This window comes from Alosa alosa, chromosome 3, assembly GCF_017589495.1.
Source record: "Alosa alosa isolate M-15738 ecotype Scorff River chromosome 3, AALO_Geno_1.1, whole genome shotgun sequence".
Taxonomy (NCBI): domain Eukaryota; kingdom Metazoa; phylum Chordata; class Actinopteri; order Clupeiformes; family Clupeidae; genus Alosa; species Alosa alosa.
The window spans coordinates 29,415,334-29,436,014 of record NC_063191.1 but is presented as its reverse complement, the minus strand read 5'-3'; the positions used below and the strand labels follow the sequence as shown (position 1 = coordinate 29,436,014).

General features: G+C 44.0%; 1 protein-coding gene across 1 annotated transcript in view; it reads right to left on the bottom strand.

Moving 5' to 3' along the window:
* Positions 1–596: 596 nt before the first annotated feature.
* Positions 597–20,681, bottom strand: part of clasp1a (cytoplasmic linker associated protein 1a) — a gene marked incomplete in the record, with an annotated part of 124,885 nt that continues 104,800 nt past the window's right edge. The window contains 7 exon segments of the mRNA XM_048239903.1: positions 597–3,938; positions 12,514–12,630; positions 13,787–13,993; positions 15,026–15,154; positions 16,197–16,381; positions 17,245–17,301; positions 19,918–20,164. Coding sequence (XP_048095860.1) covers positions 3,852–3,938; positions 12,514–12,630; positions 13,787–13,993; positions 15,026–15,154; positions 16,197–16,381; positions 17,245–17,301; positions 19,918–20,164 — 1,029 coding nt within the window.

Sequence of the window (20,681 nt, the reverse complement as noted above, 5' to 3'; positions counted from 1 at the left end):
TTAGCATACCTTAGCTGACCTTTGAGTCAGCCCACCTGGATTAACAATACCCGTATTTCCAGGCAGCCTATGGACCAAACGTGACATTTGAATTTCACGTTGGCACCTACATAATCTGAACGTTGCGCTCCTGAACGCGGAGCGAAAGTCTTGATTAGTGTGCAGGTGTTTTGAGAGGGCATCATTATTCGATTTTAAACTAGGAAGAAGTTTCAATTTCGAAACACATTTCCAAACTACATTGCCTTAACTAGCCTTCACGAGTAGCAGAAACTACTTCTTGATGTTTCTTGGTCATTAATGAACAATTTCGAGAGCGTGCGGGAGAGGCGGGGGCTCAGGCCGAGAGCGTCCGTGCAACCACCGCTCCTGCCACAGCGCAGGGAAACCTTGACACATGCTATGTGTCAGGGCGAACTCAAGTTTCCGCTAGTTAATATTAACCCTCAGAGCTTAGCATAACTAATCTTCCTGATACGTCGACGATGAGTCTGTGTAAAGACGAAATCGAAATTCTGAAGTGTGTGCATGGTGATAACGCACTCAATGCCCATCAGTAGGCTACAAGTGCTGTGAATAACAAAAAAAGCCTCAGATAAACTTTGATCCTTGTTTATTTCTAGAGCAAACAAATGTATATTGTTGCAAATCTATCACAGGTGGATTTCAACCATTCCCCCAAATCTGTACAGTGGATGTGATAAACCAACAGAAAAAAAAGAAAATAACGTTATTTTTTTTAAATACAGATATGAATGACAAAACAAATTCCACTCACACAAACACAAAAATGTATAGGTCTACATGCAAAGTGAACATACTGCTAAGGGGGAAAACATTTCTGCAAACAAAGGCAAACCTAAACCTCATAAAGCTGCAGAATGTAAAAATCAAAGAGCCACCACTGCCTAAGGGCTGTTGGCTTTCCCTTACTTCAGAGAGAACAGGTTGGATGTCAAATATAAAAATGGACCTATGGAACAAACTGAAATATTTCTGACTGCCACATTCTGCTGTTACCTTCACATCACAAACCAAAAAGGAAGATACAAATGAACAAACCACACAAACAAAGGGAACAGTATGTATTATGTACTATGCCAGGTTCTACCAAAAAGGCACACGCACACACCAAGTGCCCTCTTATAGCCACATGCTGCTGTTCACAGCACTAACATGACCGAGAGGGCACTTTGCAGTAGGGCATCATGGGATATCAGATGGGTTCCGTCCAGAGTTGGTCCAGGCAGAAATGGATGCTTGTTTTGGTCATCTTACTGGGCCTCTATTAGCGTAACACTACAATAAAATCACTCCACCTCTTTCCCCAAAACAATAATGAATAATAACAATAATAATAATAATAATAATAATAATAATAAGTCATAACAATAATACTGTATGTACAGGCTGGCCAGGCTGGTCATAGCTGAGGAGACGAGAAAGCTCCAGCAGCCTGGGCAAGGCCAATGGCGGCAGCACGCCAGAGTCACTTGGGCCCAAAACATGCGGGCTATCTGCTAACGTGCAAAAGGACTGAGACATCCAACTTGTGTTGTTGTTATTTGTTTTTCTTTTAAAAGTTCATGACGATTTGATGTTGGCGTCCTTGGTTCTGTTTCAGTGGGTTTGATGTTGTTGTTGTTGTTGCATCATCGCTCTCAAAGGAGGGGGTCAGCAGTGAGTTATGTACAAAACACGAGGGGGGGCTGTGTATCAGAGGAGCATTGGTTGTCTGTGTGTGGAGGGGGGCTTTTTTTGGCAAAGTGGAGTTGGATGTCAAGAGCAACAAAGGGTTACAGTGTCTTCAATGGTCCTTCTCACTTGGAGCCGAGGCAACTGGATTTCACATTTGAGAGAGAGAGAGGGAGAGAGAGAGAAAGAGAGAGAGAGGGAGAGAGAAAGAGAGAGGGAGGGAGAGAGAGAGAGATGGTAGGAGGGGGAGAGCTGAGCAGCAACAGAGAGAAATCAAACAGCACTACGACAGAAATGATTGTTGAAGGCCCCTCTACCTGACACCAGCTTTTCACCTGTGCCACCCGACCTGCGACATTCAATTTATTTACAGGTGTGTGTGTGTGGGGTGGGGTGGGGGTGGGTGGGGTTGTGTCCATGACTCAGAGAAAGCAGTTAAAAGGCCAAGAGTCACTTTGAGGGCTCCGTCTTACTATGATTCCGTCTCCTCACTGCTCATGTCCATGTTGTTATTTATTATTATTATTGTTGTTGTTGTTGTTGTTGTTGCTTCTCCATCCTATTGTGACAGGCCTGAGCATTTGCCCGATTGCTGATTGCAGTGTAGTGTGTGGATGAGCTGGACTTGAGCTGGCACTTTTAAGAATGGGCTGGAATCATCTTCAGTTACAGAAAATGCTTTTTTCCACATCACAGATTGTCTTTTCAATTTATTTAGTCAAATTGTCCTTTAGGGAAGGCCAAGAAGACTCAGCTTTTATTTTTTCACAGGTTTTTGCAAAAACAACAAAAAAGTCTACATTCTCCAGTAGTTCTGTCCTTGCTTGCTCTATTGTGGCAACAGTCACACATAGGCCTTTCAATCAATTAATCATTCATTCATACATAAAATGATGAAAGTCAATCTGATTAATTTACAATCAGGATCTAATAAGTCCTAAAACCCCAAACTAATATCTGCCAGCTAGCCTTCATAATGAGCGACAATAAAATGGAAAATAATATTTATAAGAATCGTTTTTTTTTTTTAAACAAGATTTTTGCAACATAAATCGTGGGCTCAAATAACCTAAGGTTGCTTACATTAATATTACCTTCTTAAATAAATGTCACAATTCTAAATACAAATATTACTACTTTGAACAATTTTTGGTAGTCTTGGTACTCAAAAGTTTTCTTTGAGCTTGTCCCATTGCCTTATCTGATCAAAATACTAGAAATCACTGGCCCAGCCAAATGATCACCTACTTTCCACAAATCCCACTTAATGTTTTAAAGTTTCTCTTGGAAAAAATGGAGAACACCTCCTACTTAAAACTAGGGTTGTCTTGTGAGAAACAGCACTTAAGTGAACTCCCTCCCGCCCCCGGTTTACTGGTCCGAAACCTAACTAGACCACATCCACAGCCTGTGACAGAGTGAAGGACGCTTTCAAAGGCTTTCTTTCTGCCTTGTTAAGATCAAACGACCAGGTTTCCCCTCGACCAATCATTTTACAGTAACACTATTTCCCCTCTCGACCAATCATTTTACAGTAGCACTATGCCCTGCTGGGACAGGGAAACGGACAAAGCTCAACTTCACCTGTTGACAATAAATTCCAACTGGTGGAAGAGCTTCTACCCAAACATCAGAATCTCCCTATACATTCAGAATATACCCTCCACACAAATGAATGAGGGATGCTGAACAACAGAGAGAGAGAGAGAGAGAGAGAGAGAGCACGATGGAGCTCATGGTATAACAGGGAGGTCTCTCTGAGAGGATTGGTGGAGGACGCCACATGTGTAACAGCAAAAATGAATGGAGCAGAGAGAAGATAAGAAGAGAAGAAAAGAGAGGAGAGAAGAGAAGAGAAGAGGAAAAGAGAAGAGGATAGAGGAAAGGAGAGAGGAGGAGAGGAAAAGAGAAGAGAAGAAAAGAAGAGAGGAGAGGAAAAGAGAAGGATAGAAGAAAGGAGAGAAGAGAAGAGAAGAGGAGACTCTGGGGAAAGGCAGAGGGGGGCACTATTACCACCCCCACCCCACACAAAAAAACAGAAAATAAAACGTGTGTGGTTGGATGAGAAGGCAGCAGGGTGCAGCGGGTGGGCTGGCTGGCCGGCGGGAGAGTCCGTGCTAGCGTTGTGCCCGTGTGGCAGCCCTGTCCTGTGGTGGCTAGCTGTGCGACGACACATCCGACGAGCTGCTGCTGTTGCTGTTGGTCGTCTGGGCCCTCTTGATGTACAAATTCAGCAACTTCATCTGTGAGAGAACACACACACACACACACACAGCAAAGCACAAAGATTAGGATGAGGTCACATCAACAGATGCCAGAGTCACTTTTGTTTTTACAGGGCAGCTGATTGCCTCTGAGAATTAGCAGTGAGTGGAGGACGCTTCATGCTTAATTAAATCAGGCACGCACACACAACCCATTGTCTCCAAGATACTCAAGGTGTGTGTGTGTGTGTGTGTGTGTATGTGTGTGTGTGTGTGTGTGTGGCACTCAAGAGCTCAGAGCTCACAATACTGTTTGCTTTTGGGTCTGTCAGATGCAAATCAGGGTTGTGGAGCTGTCCTGCAGTTGGGGGTCAGTGTGTGTGTGTGTGTGTGTGTGTGTCTGTGCGTGTGTGTGAGAGAGTAAGTGAGACAGAGAGAGAGAGAGAGAGAGAGAGAGAGAGAGAGAGAGAGAGAGAGAGAGAGAGAGAGAGAGAGAGAGAGAGAGAGAGACAGACAGTGGGTGGGTGAATAACCTTGACTACCAGCTGTCATATGACTGTGAATGCAGGACTTTGGAAACCCTGGCTCCTGTTCAAGGCTTTGCCTAGAAACTGAAATGGTGACTATGACCTGAACCACTACAGAGGTGCTTGAACTCTTCAATAATAAAGAGTGCATACATACACATGTGTACATTCATACAAACATACAATAGGATACACACACAAACATACATACAAACATACATACAAACTTGTATACATAAAAACATACAAATGATATATGTGCTTTGCTAACAATGCAAACCTACAACACAAATCGTACCTATAGCACAACAATGCAAACCTACAGCTCAACAACCAGGAAAGCGTAAAGCATGGCATCGATGCAAACCTACAGAATGCCAAGGCACACCTACATCTTAACAATGTTAACCTACAGTGGGCGTTGCTTTCAAATGGTCACTTCAGTCGCGCATTACGCGGCGTGAAGCTGCGTGAAGCTTTAGTACCACTTTCAGCCACTGTGCGTCGCTCTGCCACTGTACATCGCTCTGTCAGCCTGCCTGCCGTCCCTTCTGAAAAAGCAGGAGGCTACCATTAAACATAATTGTTGCCGAGAGGAATCCCAACCTACGAATTCAATAACAAAATAAATCATGCATAATTAAACATTACCTCGATTTAGGCTACTTGGGTATGGCTCAAGGCTTGACTACACGGTGGTAACGATAATAGAAATCTGCTTTTGATAGCCTACCAGTGCTGCTCCACAAAACGAAAAAATATCTTAATTTGCTGTCTACATTATTGTCAGTGTTGGGGGTAACGTAACTACGCAAATCAAAACAGTGTCTTGTGTGATAATTGAGCCAGTAGAGAAATAACTGTTCAGAATTAATCTGTAGCCTTGGGTAGGCTTCTGCAGAAAACAATGTTGTTGGTGATTTAATACTATATGGCGACGTTATTAACAGGCTACTTAATAGAGGCTTAGACAACTATGACCCACGCTTTGGTTTCAGAATTAATTTGCCCTACTTCTTGACTGCAATGTAGTCAATTGACTGCTTGACATGTCATTTTTATTTTTCTGTACAATAAACAAATACATCTGCTTTATGCTGCAGAATTACATTCATATTTGGCTGACTTCTGCAGACACACAAAAAAACACTGCCACTTCCCTCCCCATATTCCACTGATCACACATCAGACATCAGGGGTGCGTTTCCCAAAAGCTAAGCTAACTACGCTTAACCCAGATACGAACTCTTGTACAGGGGACTGAAAACTGCTGCGTAACGGCGGCTGTCATCAGCCGGGCCTTAACGCACTGCGCCACAGAATTGAGGGCGTGGGTTAATAGGGGATAAATAACAATAGAGTACACAACTGTTTCACCAGCACATTTAAATGACACGTGTTAAACGTTAATTCAAAGCAGTGGTTAATTTACAAGGTCAGTCTATATGAACCAATGAATTAACTTGATGACCCTGTGAAAAACAGATTTCACGGATTAAACTAAGGTAGTCCATCATTAAGTCTCTGTTACTGTATGTGCAGGTGTGCCAGTCACGTGCTACTAAACATCATTAACCACCTTAGTCCAGACTACCAAAGTTTGGAAACTATCATGGTCCAAACTTACAAGTACTATGTAAGTACGACAGTTTTGGGAAACAGTCGTAACTTACATGTTGGTTAGTTGAACGATGCTTCGTACCACGTTAGTAAAAAGCTAACCTCCGTAGTTGTACGGGAAACTCCCCCCTGTTTATTTTATTTTATGAAGCCTATAAGCTACAGTAGATCACCTGCCACATTCTCACTTGCAATACAAAGATGCAATAGCCATTGGTCAAGTATTGAGTATAAACCAATTAAGATAGTAGCCTATACAAAAAGTACTTCATACTATCATAAAAATTCGTTAAAACGAATAGCAATTTGACAAAACACTGGATTAAATGTCGGAGGCACAGGAGAAAACTTGTACATCCATTGGCCCGTGGGGAGATCACATGCCAGTTGCCTCTCCCTTCAGTGCTATGACTCTGTTGGTGACTTTGTCCAGGCCTCAGGCCCCTCCTCCTCCTGGACAATAGGCCAGAGGTGGAGAGGTGGAAAGGGGAGTTGTTGGGGGCAGGGCCGGATTAACAATTCATAGAAACACACACACACACACACACACACACACACACACACACACACACACACACAATGACACAGAGCATTTCCAATTCAAAAGGGAAAGCACTGCTCATTGCAAAATGCAGAATGCTGAACCTTTAAAGGTAAACAGGCCTATAACTTGACTAAAACCGGCCTATAACTTGACTAAAACTGTGCAAAACTGGAGGTACAACTGTTATCTGAGCAGTCTGTATGTCCTCATCTTGCGAATGCGAGGACGATATGAGCCTGTTGCATTTTGTTAGATGTCCGAGTCATGCATAATGTTTGAAAACCACTGGCTCATAATCACAATAATTTAACACACGACAGTTGGATACTTCATCATGTTCCCATGCCTACATTTTGGTGAGTAGCATAGAGATTGTTAAAACAATAAAGTATGGCTCTCCGTTTGGGACATCGAAAACTTTTTAATAGGGTAGACTACCGTCGGTGATGCTGACTTGCAAAGGCCTCGGGATAACACGTTATCTCCACTATCATCAGTCAATGCCCCCTTGATCAAAGTGGGAAATAAAAAAAATAAAAAGTTTGAGAACCACTGGCTTAACAAGTTACCTGCAGTCCAGAACACACAGAATATTGCAACAGAAAGTTGCCTTTATAATCAACTACTATTTGTTCCAACAGCATTCAAACAAAGCCTTTATAAAAGTGAAAATACTGTTACTGTAGTAACTGTACCACATTATCCCAAGCTTCAAAGAGCTCCCCACGTCTGTGACAGGCAGACGTGACACCGCTAAATTCTCAGCTTGTTTATTCCCCACACTGAACGCGTAAGACCGCTAGGCCCATCACTGTGGGGTGCGGTAGCCTACTCTCTGAGATTTAAGTCAAGCAATATAACCATACAAATGTTTCAAAATGAGTAATTTCGGCTTTGTCTGAACTGGCCATTGTAGGCTACGTAAAAAATAAACAAGTAGACCTATCCCCTATCCAATGATATCGGCAAATGTTTGTTTTCCAAAGTAAGAATTTCACCATGCACCTTCGACAATGAATAGCTCATTACACTTATGTTATTGTTAAACATAGGCCTAACTGGTATCATTACAAACATTATTCTGTGTCCTAAAAACTGGCATTGTGTCATGTAAGGTCGTTGCAAAATCTAGAGAAATGTGTGAGGTGGTCAGCGGGGGACAATTGAGACACACATTGGTAGGGCTGTCACTTTACGTTCGATAATCGATTGCACAATCGATTGGACCAACCAACACAAGTTTCGAAAACTAAAATAGGGAATCGATTTCAACCAAATATGTACACTGTTAATTTTAAACGAATTAAACAAATACAAAATCTAGATGTAACAAAACTCGCAAACAAGCAGAAAAATAACAAAAAATTCCGAAGTGCAGTAAGCATTGCGATAGCTAAAACGAAAATTCCCACCAATTTTATGCACCGGAAACAGCTGTTTCAATCGGCTGCTGTGCTGCTGGTGTTTTGCCAAAAAATTGAGGACAACGCAATCAACCTGTGCGACATGAGAGAGACGAGTGATAGGCCCTAATAACTTGAGGAGTTCGATATGGAAGCACTTCGGGGTTTGGGTATATCAAACTATGGAGAAGGCGAAATTTGTTTGACATTTCTAATTGTAAACGCAGCCACGTTGAAGCCTGCAGTAATGTTTTTCACTGATGTTATGACAGTCCACTCTGCTTATTGTTTTTCGAGAATGTTGCACTCCTGTTTGTCATTGTCGGAAGATGATGAATAACTGAATAAAAAGGCCTAGCCTAAATGAATCAAGAGTAAGGCAAAACAAATAGCCTAGTAGCCTAATGAAACATACGGATTGATGTATCTTTGTAACATTATTAAATGAATCTGTTACTATGCCTATGCCTGCGTTTGCAAAAGAGAACATTTTAATTTGATTCACAATAATGTTACATTTAATTTACATATTGACAATGAGTAGCATGAGTTTTGGTTGTTGTTAGTGGCGTTATTGCATGTTAGTTATGCCTGCACTGCAAAATTGCTTCCTCACGATTGGAAGCTCCTGTAGCCGCATAGGATTTCAAAACATGGCGAAATGCCACAAAACCGGTTTGTGAATAGGTCTGTGAGTTAGGAGTCCTCTCGACTTCTTTTAAGCTGTCACAGAGGTGGGAAGGTGTGATTTGTTGCCAACGTGAATCGGGCGGTCAGTTAATAGGCCTATATCGTGAAGATTTTTCTTGCCATCTAAGGCACGAGCGCATCTGTGAGGCCAAGCCTCACCAAGTAGCCCGTTTGTTTACAACTAACATTACATTTAATTAAACTGCTTATAGGCTATGCCGAAATAGTTTTCAACATTTTGAATATTAGTGTCGGGTGAATTAGGAAATGTTCTCAAAGTAGCCTTATGGCTGAAAGCTGCTTGGGACCCCCCAAGCAATAATATAACCATACAAACGCGCGGCCTGCACTCATGAGTAATTTCAGCTTTGTCGGAACTGAAAAGCTGTGGACGGCACGGCAGGGCATGCCCAATGAAAATAAATTAACGCAACGCAACACAACACAGGCCCTTCTATGAAATTAAAAAGATGTAGGCTACCTGCAAGCTGGCCTATGATTTCATTGCTGAGTTTGCGGCAAAAAAGCAAGAAGATGTTTTTTTTTCTGAGTCAGGATATGGCGAGTCAATGTCATTTATTTGTCCAATGGTAGCCTACAGACCAGTGTCCATAGTGCACAATGTATCAATAGTTTGAATGTCATGTGTGTTTCAACTCATTGACAAATAGCGTTCAGCATGATTCATGCCTAATTAATTCCCCCTGTTAAAAGTGTTCGCCTTTGTAGTTTGGTTTCGTGATAGCCTATGATAAACGGCTTATGGCCAAATATGTGACTTAGCTAATGTTATAGGCTATAAAATTTCCCCTCTTAAAGACAAGATGGTGTAGCCTTTAGCCTAGGCCTACTATTAAAATGCACCGTCAACAGGCTATCGCATGATTTCATGCAAGAAAAGGGTGAAAAGGGCCTCGGACCTGTCAAGTTCGCACAGGGCCTCTCACCCCCTTGGGACGGCCCTGCAGCTCCTCCTAAGACGGGGAAAAAAGTTAAAATACAGTATGTGATAACCTGGAAAAAGTTGACAGGTAAGCTACGTTTCGGTCCCTGTGATTATTTATTAAATTAAATTAAACGACAGCCTTTTCAAGGCATTTTAAGAAAGGAGTGGTAGCATGCAAGCTCCCAAATTGACCCAGTAGCCTACAGAAGGCATCAATAAATTGAAGGGGAGGGTCATGCGTTTTTTCATAATCACTTTGGAGGGTCATAGAAAATGTTCTTGCTGTCGAGGGAGGGTCACGTCTTTTTTGACTAATGCTCCCAAAACTCCTCCGGTAGTCCCTTAAATAAATAACGAACAGTCCCTAATGAAGTAAACTTGTGACCATCAAAAATCGTTTATCGCCTGTAACTCTGTGATAACAGGACGCATTTGGCTGAGCAACGGAGGTTAATATGCTCTATATTTTGTCCAAATGATGTCTGTCTATCATCGTTGCACTCGGAGAAAACCAGAATGTTTAATTTGTCCCATGTTTCTTCTCACGGGCTGCAAACGGGATTCACTCGCTGTTAACCAAATATTTCTTTATTAGGGCAGGGCAGGCATATTTCTGGCTATTAAATTATTTCTAAACCAGTCTGCTAAAGTCTGTAGTGAAGTCTGTGTATGGTTTTCCAGGCTCCATTTCTTTTTACGAGACACCCTGCTCACTTGAGACATCTGCCGGTTGTTTGTCGTCACTGGAAAAATACAAATTAAAGTTGCGTGATGGCGCGTGATCCCGCGCGCGGACCGCGAGGGAAGCTGGCCAAATCGAAGCACTGTCCACTGTAGGCTACATTCCAAAACAACTTATTAAATATTATACCATACTTTAAATATTAAGAAAATATCTGTATAATGTACATTATTTGCCGTATATTATTCCTGTCTTTTATACTGCTTATTAAAGATCACGTGTATCCTCGTCAGTTGTTTCCAAACAAAAACAGGTCATGTGCTTCTACAATGAGCCACTGGGTTCACAAAGGCCTTAGTAAGCATACGTGTCTTTGTGCTGCTGTGATTGGCTGGCTGCTCACTCACTCCCCCAGCTCCTCCCCACTCTCTCCCTCCTTCGCTCCGCCCTCAACGCCTGGGTGGCTCTACGGCTCTGTGACTGCGATTTCTCAACAGAGTCAAGGTCTCCAAGCAGCAGGCTCAAGCCAGCTGGCACACTGACTATCATAACTACCCCCCCCTCAAATTCACAAATTCACAAGGTAGATGCTCTCTGTGTGTGTGTGAGTGTGTGTATGTATGTATGAGTGTGTGTGTGTGTGTGTGTGTGTGTGTGTGTGTGTGTGTGTGTGTGTGTGTATGTGAGTGTATGAGTGTGTGTGTGTGCGTGTGTTTGTGTGTGTGTGATGAGTTTGAGACGATAAGGGAGGGGCTAGAGGCAGAGAGAGAAAGAAATTAGTAACAGTGTGTGTGTGTGTCTGTGTGAAAGAGAGCTGGCTAGACAGAGAGAGAGAGAGAGAGAGAGAGAGAGAGAGAGAGGCACAGAGGGAGAGAGAGAGAGAGAGGGTGAGTGTGTGTGTGTATGTGTGTGTGTGTGTGTAAAAGAGAGCTAGGGGAGGGGGGTGTTTGTGAGTGAGTGAGTGAGATTGATGGCAATATGCACAAGGGGTCAAGAAACACACACTGGCTCAGATCCAGGCCTCTAGTGCCTTATGCAAGCGGTGAGCGTCCAGAGTGTCCAGTGGAAGTGGGACAGGTGAAGCCAAGGTGGCACTGATCCAGCATCTCTGCAGACCAGTCACGACCAGCGCAGCGGAGGAGCCACCCATAAAACACACACACACACACACACACGTAGCTGCAGCAGCGGCGTCGATCGATCGATTCACAGAAACAAACACACGATTACGAGACGCATCACTTCAATATCTGACAAAAGGACCCTGAACAAACTGATCAACATCTTAGACAATGAGTGTCACCCACTCCACAGCACTATTGTTAAGCAGAAGAGCCTGATCAGCTGGAGACTTCGCTCACTGCCTTGCACAACAGACAGACTGAGGAAGTCATTTGTCCCCAGGGCCATTGAACTGTTCAATGCTTCACTTAAGGGAAGAGGAGAGACAGACTTCACTGCATAGTCTGTCTGCCTCTTCACCCCCTCCATGTTTGGATACCGCCACTTTTTACCACTGTCTTTCTGCCTCACTGTTTGCGTGCTATATTAGCACATATGCATAACCCCTCCCTCCATGCCACAGCCGAACTGTGGCCACACTTACACCTTTTCTTAATATAGTTATATATAGACTTTAAGTCCAACAGTGCAACAGTGCAAGAATACTCATTTGCACGATCACCATGACACTCATTCACACAGAGCACCTTATCTTACCTTACTATGCACAGAGAATCACAGGCTCAGTCCCTGCCTCAGTCATTGCAAGCGCCTCTTGATTGATTAATCACCCACTATGTGGATACTGTTTTTAGAATTGATTTAGGTTAAGTGTTAGTTAGTATAATTTGTATTTTAGTGTATTTAGTATATTCTTTATCTTCTACTGTCCTTATTGCTTAGTTGTGTTTTTTATATTATATACTTTTAATTACTTTTTCTGCTGTTAGTGAATGTGTGTGTATTGTCTGTATGCTACCTTGAATTTCCCCTGGGGATCAATAAAATATCTATCTATCTATCTATCTATCTATCTATCTATCTATCTATCTATCATTTGTGATGTGGGGGAAAGGTCACAGAGGCTGAGGAGTCTTCAAGTGTGCGTGTATGTGTATGTGTATCTGTATCTGTGTGTGTCTGTGTGTGTATCTGTGTGTCTGTGCGTGTGTGTGTGTGTGTGTCTGTGTGTGTGCCTACCTTGCTCCCTGTGAGCTGGGCCAGGTGAGGCTTGAGATCTTCTCCGATGACAGAGTAGATGGCCACCAAGCAGAACACACTGGCTTTGCGGACGCTACTCTCCGTGTTGTCGTAGCCCTGGAGACACACACACACACACACACACACACACACACACACACAGACACAGACACACAGACATAGATACACACACACACACACGCAAAGGATACATAAAAAGGGGGAACACCTCCAAAACATTGAGATGCATTATAGGGACGCATCTTGCATACATGCACACACACTCAAGCGCATGCACAACTCTGTGCAAGTGAAAATGATACATGAAACATACAAAAGACACATAAAATAATGCTCATGAAATGTATAGAAAATGCATCTTTTTAGAAACACATCCACTCACACGCAGCTGCATACAACTATCTGTGAAAACATTCAAATTTACATGTATACATACATACGCATCAAGCAAACTTATACAGACAAGCAAATTAGATGGAAAAAATGGACACAACACACACACACACGCACGCACACACACACACACACACACCCCTTCGACCACTCCCCCGGTAGGGAGCTCAGCTCTGTTAACTGTTTTAACTGTTTATGTCTCTGTGTCTGCATAGTTTGTGTTTGTGTGTGTGTGTGTGTACGTGTGTCTGTTGAGAGAGCAGGGGTCAGAGAACTCAAACATTTCCTGGTACAAATAAGGCAGAACGTCCCTTTCCCACTATCCTAATATGACTAAGACTGAAGTCCAGCTCACCTGGGCAGACCAGCCAGCCCGCCTCCCCGCTGCTGGCCTGGGGCCCAGGACACACCACACCTCTGACCCGCTCTTTAGGTTTTATTTTATTTTTTTATTTAAAAAATAATAATAAAAAAAAAAACATTTTTTTTTTTTTTTTCGGTCTGCTTGTTGATTCACCTCCAGGTGTCTGCTCCCGGATAATGGCTACAGTACATTCAGCTTATGGGTGTATGGGTGGGTACTACAGACTTACCGGCCTTGATTATACAGTACACATATATACACACATGATCAGAAGTGACAGAGTATCTGAAGACTCCCATACAGTACTTGACACCAGGGTTGTGCACAATTCGAATTGCAATTCTGCTTTCTGTTTGCTACCTCAATTGAAATGCAAGTGAAATTCAAGAATTGAATTGGAATTTAAGAGCCAGTTTCAATTCAATTCTGGAATTTTGCACAAGCCTGCTTGACACAGACACAGACACAGACACACACACACACACACACACACACCTGCAGCAGGCCTGGGATGATGTCGGGCAGCAGTGTGATGAGCGAATCCTTGGCGATGCGCTCGATGACTTTGGTCTGCATCTTGATGGCGGCCAGGTTGATGGGGTAGTCGGCCGTCTGCACGATGGGGCACAGCACCTTGATGCACTGCTCTGGGTGGATGGAGCTGGCCAGGGTGGAGGCGGACTCTTCTGCCGCCCGCACCACCTGCAGAGGGATGGAGATATAGAGGTCAGAGGTCAAAGGTCAGGGGTCAGTGTGTTCAGAGGAAAAACAAACTAACCTGGAGCAGTTAGCTGCCTTGCTCAAGGGCACTTCACCCGTGGATGTGGGCATGGGAGAGCAGTGCTCAACCACTTCCCCCGCCCACATTTTTCCTACTGGTCAGGGATCAATCCGGCAACCCTTCAGTTCCAAGCCCGAAGCCCTAACCAGTAGGCCAAAAGCAAGAGAGCCGAGCAGCTACGGTGTCTGTGGCGTGCCATCCAGCCGCGTGAGTCTTGAGTCCCCATTCTGTCCTTACCCAGGCCTCAGTGACATAGGGCTCCAGTTACTCTAGTCTAGTCCCTCCTCTCCTAAACTAGCTGATCTTAATTCCTGTCCACACCCCACCCTCCCACATGTGTTCTCTAGGGAATCCCTTATCCAGAGAAACTATAGTGACACAGTCGGGGTAACTCCCTTTACAGATGCGCACAGTCATGTGACTCTCCTTACATATGTGCACAGTCATGTGACTCTCCTTACATATGCGCACAATCATGTGACTCACGGCCGGGGTTAAGAAGGGAAACGCCTCTCTCGGTTCCGACTCTGCACCACGGCTCATTAGCACTCCTGATGAGACAGAGACCATCAGGGACACATCGGCTGATAATGATCACCACAGTCATCACCCGAGGGCTTTACAGCCATGTGACCTGTGCGTCTGTGTTGTGATGGGGCTTTAGGCTCATACTGCCATATGACCTGTGCGTCTGGTAGTGTTATGATGGGGCTTTAGGCTCATACTGCCATGTGACCTGTGCGTCTGTGTTCTGATGGGGGTTTGGGTTTTTGTGATTGTGTACAAAGACGTATATATTAGCATATCAGTGACCGATGGATAAGTGTGTGAGAGTGAGTGAATGTGTGTGTGTGTGTGTGTGTGTGTGCCGCGTGTGAGAGAGAGAGAGAGTGTGAGAGTGTGTGTTTGTGTGTGTGTGTGTGTGTGTGTGTGTATGTGTGTGTGTGTCTCACCTCCTTGTGAGAGTCTTTGTGGGCCTCGAGGGTCTTCATGATGGTAAGTTCTGCATAGTTCTTGAAGCGGGCTGGCTGGTTCCTCAGGATCTCCTTTAGAACCCGCAGAGCCAGAGCCCTGATAGTGTGCTGTGTTAGGAAAGTGGTGGAGAACCTATCAGCCTGCTGCACAGCATCGAGCGCCAGCTGCTCAAGGTAATACAATATTTACAGTCTGTGAGGTGGGTTTGGGATTTGGAGAACTTCTCAGCACAATCTCTTATCTGTCGGATTGATAGGTCTAGACGAGTGTGTGCGTGTGTGTGAGAGAATGTGCGTGTATGAGCAGATGTGTGTGTGTGTGTGTGTGTGTGTGTGTGTGCGTGAGTGTATATGTGTGCGTGCACGCATGATTGGTTGTATGTTAAATTACATTACATTACATTTGGCTGACGCATTTTTAACCAAAGCGACTTACAACGTGGTAAACAGTTTAAAGCTTTTTAAAAACATTTTTTTTAAACAACAATTCTCCCAACAATTCTGGAACAATTTAAAACAATTTAAAAGGTAAAGTACAATAAGAGCAAGATAGTGCATCAGTGAGTGCTGTTTTTATACAGTCAGGTCAGGTGTCAGTTCTAGTCAGGTGATAAGTGCTTGATACCCCACCCCCCTTGGAGAAGTTCTTTATAGAGGTCAACATAGATAGCTAGCTGTGAATTCCTCTGCAATATTCTATGGAACTGCCATAGAATAAATGGTCCACACTTTAAGTGTTTTTCTGAAGAACCTCACAAATAAAACCTGCTTATTTTCAAGGTGGTCAATGCTGCTATTTTGCAATGCTGCATTCTTGTGTGTTTTTGCTAACAAACAAGCAGGACAAGGAGCTGGTCACAATAAACAACAAAAAATGTGATCTTCCCAATCAGTGCAAATCAAGAGAGGTGTCGTCTACGGCTTTACCGATCAATAAAGATCAGCTGAGGTAGTGTTTTGGGTTTGACCAATCAACACTGGCGTGGCTATCTTGTTTGGTTAGTCCGATCAACTCACTGGCTGGGATGAGGTTGGGAGTGGGTGAGAGATCGGCCCAAAGTTTCTAGTAGAAACAGCCCATCCTATTGGGTTAACACATGTGGGTTGTTCTGTGTCAGCGTGCGTGCGTGTGTGCGTGTGCGTTGCTCACATCCTGGTCCCCCAGTGTCTCCAGCAGTAGCAGCAGGATGGTCTTGAAGTGCTCGTCCCAGACGGCAACGCTGTCCTCCCGGGTCATCTTTAGCAGCTCCACCAATGCCCCGCGGCGCTCATCCACACGCTCGTTGTGATTGGACAGCTCCTTCAGAAGCTCCGCCACCAACTCCGAGTGGTCCACTGAAAGAGAGAGAGGGAAAGAGAAAGAGAGAGAGAAACAGAGAGTGTGTGTGTGTGTGAGTGTGAGAGAGTGAGTGTGTGTGTGTGTGTGTGTGTGTGAGAGAAAGAATGTGTGTGAGTGTGTGTGTGTGAGAGAGTGTGTGTGAGTGTGTGTGTGTGAGAGAGAGTGTGTGTGTGAGTGTGTGTGTGTGAGAGAGAGAAAACAGGAAAAAGTGATGGAAGAGAGAAAGAGAGAAACGGAGGGATGAAGCAAAGAAAGAGAAACAATCAACTACAAACCAAACACCTTCATATGAAATATCTTTTAGTGTACGTCGACATTAAGCTGTATTCTTCAAAATGCCTTTTGAAGCCTTGAATGCACTTGAAGTGTAGAATGTGGAGTTCCCATTCTACTGTGTTTTAGTAAGATCGTAAATGTTTATTAGTTATTGTAAGATCGTCTTCACATGCAACAATCATATCTATCATGTATACTGTTGCCCTGACCATGCAGTGTATTCGTGCAAAAAGGAAACTTGGTGAAATAATACTGTAACTGTACATAATCATAACCACAACACACACACAATAAAAGTTAGCCCACAAAACATAAGGAAAGCGGCCCGTCAGTAATCTCTTGTCATGTCAAACTCCAGCCAAAAAGCATCGGAATCAATTAAAATCGTTATCAATGAGAATTAAATCGTTATCAATGACCGTTTGAGACGGAGTTGAACGCGAGACGTTTAGATAAGGGTTGGGGTTTGGAGACACACAAGGGAAAGCAGGCAGCTCGTTATTAAAGGCTACATGAGAAGCTTCCGAAAGAAAGGGAAGGAGGAAGGAAGGAAGGAATTAGGCTCGTTGGATGTTGTGTTTACCAGGAGCTAAGCCCTTGGGCAGCACCATCTTGTTCTCACCGCAGTCTTGCCGACGGCCTGTGGGGGTAGGGGTGGGAGAGGGGGGTGGAGGAGGTCACAGGACGTTGGCGTCATGACAACAACACACAAACACACACTACACTCAGGTCACATTCTTGTCTATCCGCTTTGGTAAGGAATGCCCCTCAGACAAATAAAAAATTGTACTTGATACCCCACCCCCCTTGGAGAAGTTCTTTGTTGAGGTCAACAGAGATAGCTAGCTGTGAATTCCTCTTCAATATTCTATGGAACTGCCATAGAATAAATGGTCCACACTTTAAGTGGTTTTCTGAAGAACCTCACAAATAAAACCTGCTTATTTTCAAGGTGGTCAATGCAACAGCTGTAGTGAAAGTCCTACACACCTATCTAATCTAAAAACACGGCTGCTGCTCCTCCACCTAGCAAGCGTCTACAGCAGCCCGTCATGCTAAAATTAGATCCCCTTTGGGCGTTGCTGCATTCATGTGTGAGTTTACTAACAAACAAGCAGGACAAGGAGCTGGTCACGATAAACAACAAAACATGTGACCTTCCCAATCAGTGCAAATCAAGAGAGGTGTCGTCTACGGCTTTACCTATCAATAAAGATCAGCTGAGGTAGTGTTTTGGGTTTGACCAATCAACGCTGGCGTGGCTATCTTGTTTGGTTAGTCTGATCAACTCACTGGTTGGGATGAGGTTGGGAGTGGGTGAGAGATCGGCCCAAAGTTTCTAGTAGAAACAGCCCATCCTATTGGGTTAACACATGTGGGTTGTTCTGTGTCAGATCAGATAAGGTTGTTGCTTCACTGTCTCAGATTTAGAACTGCGTCTACAGTACATCATGAATTTTGTGTCTGTTTTGTATATCAGTGTTAAACCAAAACCTGTAGAATATGTCTTCATATTTTCTTCGGCCCCTGATATTTATGTAGTTTTACAGCCTGAAAAAAACACATTATCTAGGAACCAATGTTTGGGGCATTAATGTATTTTTTTTTTCATTCATTTTTATTCGTAGCTAGCCCAAACTTTGTAGGACAGAAGACAAACATGTTCTCAGTAGACCAAACTATTGAAAGTTTGTACGGCATGCTCATTGATTTTCAATATGGCCCTCGCTTTGAGAAAGAAACAAACTAAATTTAGGATATTATTGACTAATATTTGAGTTTTCTATATACAATGAGCATTAATACTATGGTTTCAGTTTATTGGTCAAATCCAGAACACTGACTCCATGGGAGAACACCAAAGGAGCTAATCTGCAGCAACTGGATAACGACAGATAGGTCACTTTTACATATTCCAGCATGCCGAGAATCATTCCACCAGGACACATCGGACACGGGGACGCTGGCGAGACACGCCACTCCGTCTGGCTTCATGTTTTTGTTTGTTTTTATGTAATGTTCGTAATTTTATGTAATGTCATGTTTATTTTTTTGTATTGGTTTGTCTAGTTAAATGTTTTCCCTATTTATTTACGCTATTTTTGATAGTTTTCGTGTTATTCTTAGTCCTTTTTACTGCTTCTAAGACAGCTGATGTCGTTGACATTTGTCCATTGGGAGCTTGCTATGGCTAGCTTTTGCCCTAGCTGGGCATCGGACATCCTTCGATCTATCCGTGAGCGGTGCATCACTTCACTATCTGGTCGAGGGGATTTCTCGGGACAGCTGGACCTAGGCTACTCTGCGAAAGATCTGCCGTGGCCGCCGAGCTGTTGCTGACCTGCGAGCTGCCATGCCAACTGCAGACTAACTGGGCCTCTGACATCCTTCCATCCATCCGTGAACAGTGCACTTCACTGTCTGGTCGAGGGGATCTCTCGGGACAGCTGGACCTAGGCTAGCTACTCTGCAAAAGATCTACCGTGGCCGCCGAGCTGTTGCTGACCGGCGAGCTGCCTTCCCAACTGCAGACTAACGTTAACGGTGAAGAGCTGCAATCTCACGGAGCAACAAACGGTCGCTGTTAAGTCCACCGAATTGCGGATCTACACGATCGCTCAGTACTTTGGACTGTGCTTCCAGTCATCTCCAGACTGCAGTCTAGCAGGCCTAGCTTCTACTGTTAACGTTATCTCCAGACTGCCAGTGAATTCACCGGGTTGGTCAGTTGCTAAAGAACTTTGGCATTGCATCGGTTGTGAAGACACAGCTCTGTGCGCAGTTTTCACGGATCATCATTGCCCTTGGACATTTTCAGCTGGTTTAGAAATTGGACTAATTTTAACACATATTTTCTTTTTTTATTTGTTTATTTGTTTTGTTGTCTGTCTTGTATGTCTTGGTGTCACGGGTACGCTGGCCGCTCCGTCCGGCATTTTTTGTATTTGTTATTTTTTAAATGTATTTGTCATGTCTTGATGTCATGGTACGCTTGGCGACTTCACGCTCCATCCGGCATCTTTTGTCTTGTTGTTATGTGTCTTGTTTGTGGAGCGCTTTGGATTGCACTATGTGCATGTTAAATGCGCTTTAAAAATAAATCTGACATCACTCAATGACAAAACTTGACATCACTCAATGACATAACAGTGGAACAGACACACTTTATGACATAACAATGGAACAGACAGTAAAGGGTGAGGAGAAGGTCATGTGACACATAGAAGGCGAGGCCACTGTGCCCAAGCACACTCACTGTCTCGGAACTGCTCCACGTCATCGTCAAACACGGCCTCTTTGAGCGCGCTCTTGTCGTAGGCGCTGATGGTGTCTGCGTAGCCGTACGGGGCGTGTTCGCGAGCGCGGGGGACGCCGAAGGAGCGGGGAGAGGGCGTGTTCAGGAGGGATGTCTTGTTGTCCAGTGCCGTGCGGCCGCCACCCCCATCAACCATGTCCAGGCCCAGACGTGCATCACCGCCTGGAGACGCACCCTCACGACCCACCTGAGAGGGGTCACGGAGAGGAAGAAGGAACGGAAAAGTGACAAAGATAGAGAAGAAGGAATTGGACAGAAGGACAGAAACAGAGAATAAATACAGGGGACAGTTATCATATAACAGCTGTTGGTAACGACCATTCACCAATCAGACCATTTTATTGAGAAAGATCTTTAAAAAAAAAAAAATCTTCATTACTTAGAATAGAATAGAAATGTCCAGTGTCTTTCACATTGATATGGGTCAGAGAGGGCTCGAGAGCAAATGGTGATGAGGGGGGAAATCCCTGAAATGGAATTCCCTGTGATTTCCCCAGTGAGGGGCCTTATTGAGTGGACAGAGCGCAAGATGTCAATTACTGGGACAGAGAGTTGCAGGTACTTTTCCAGTTAAGAGTCCAGATAACCTCAAACACGCTCTATGGGCCACAGACATCCTTTCACTCAAACTCATTTGAAAAATGGGCAAAGTCTATATTTTTATATTTTTCTTTTCACACACACAGACATACACACACACTCAC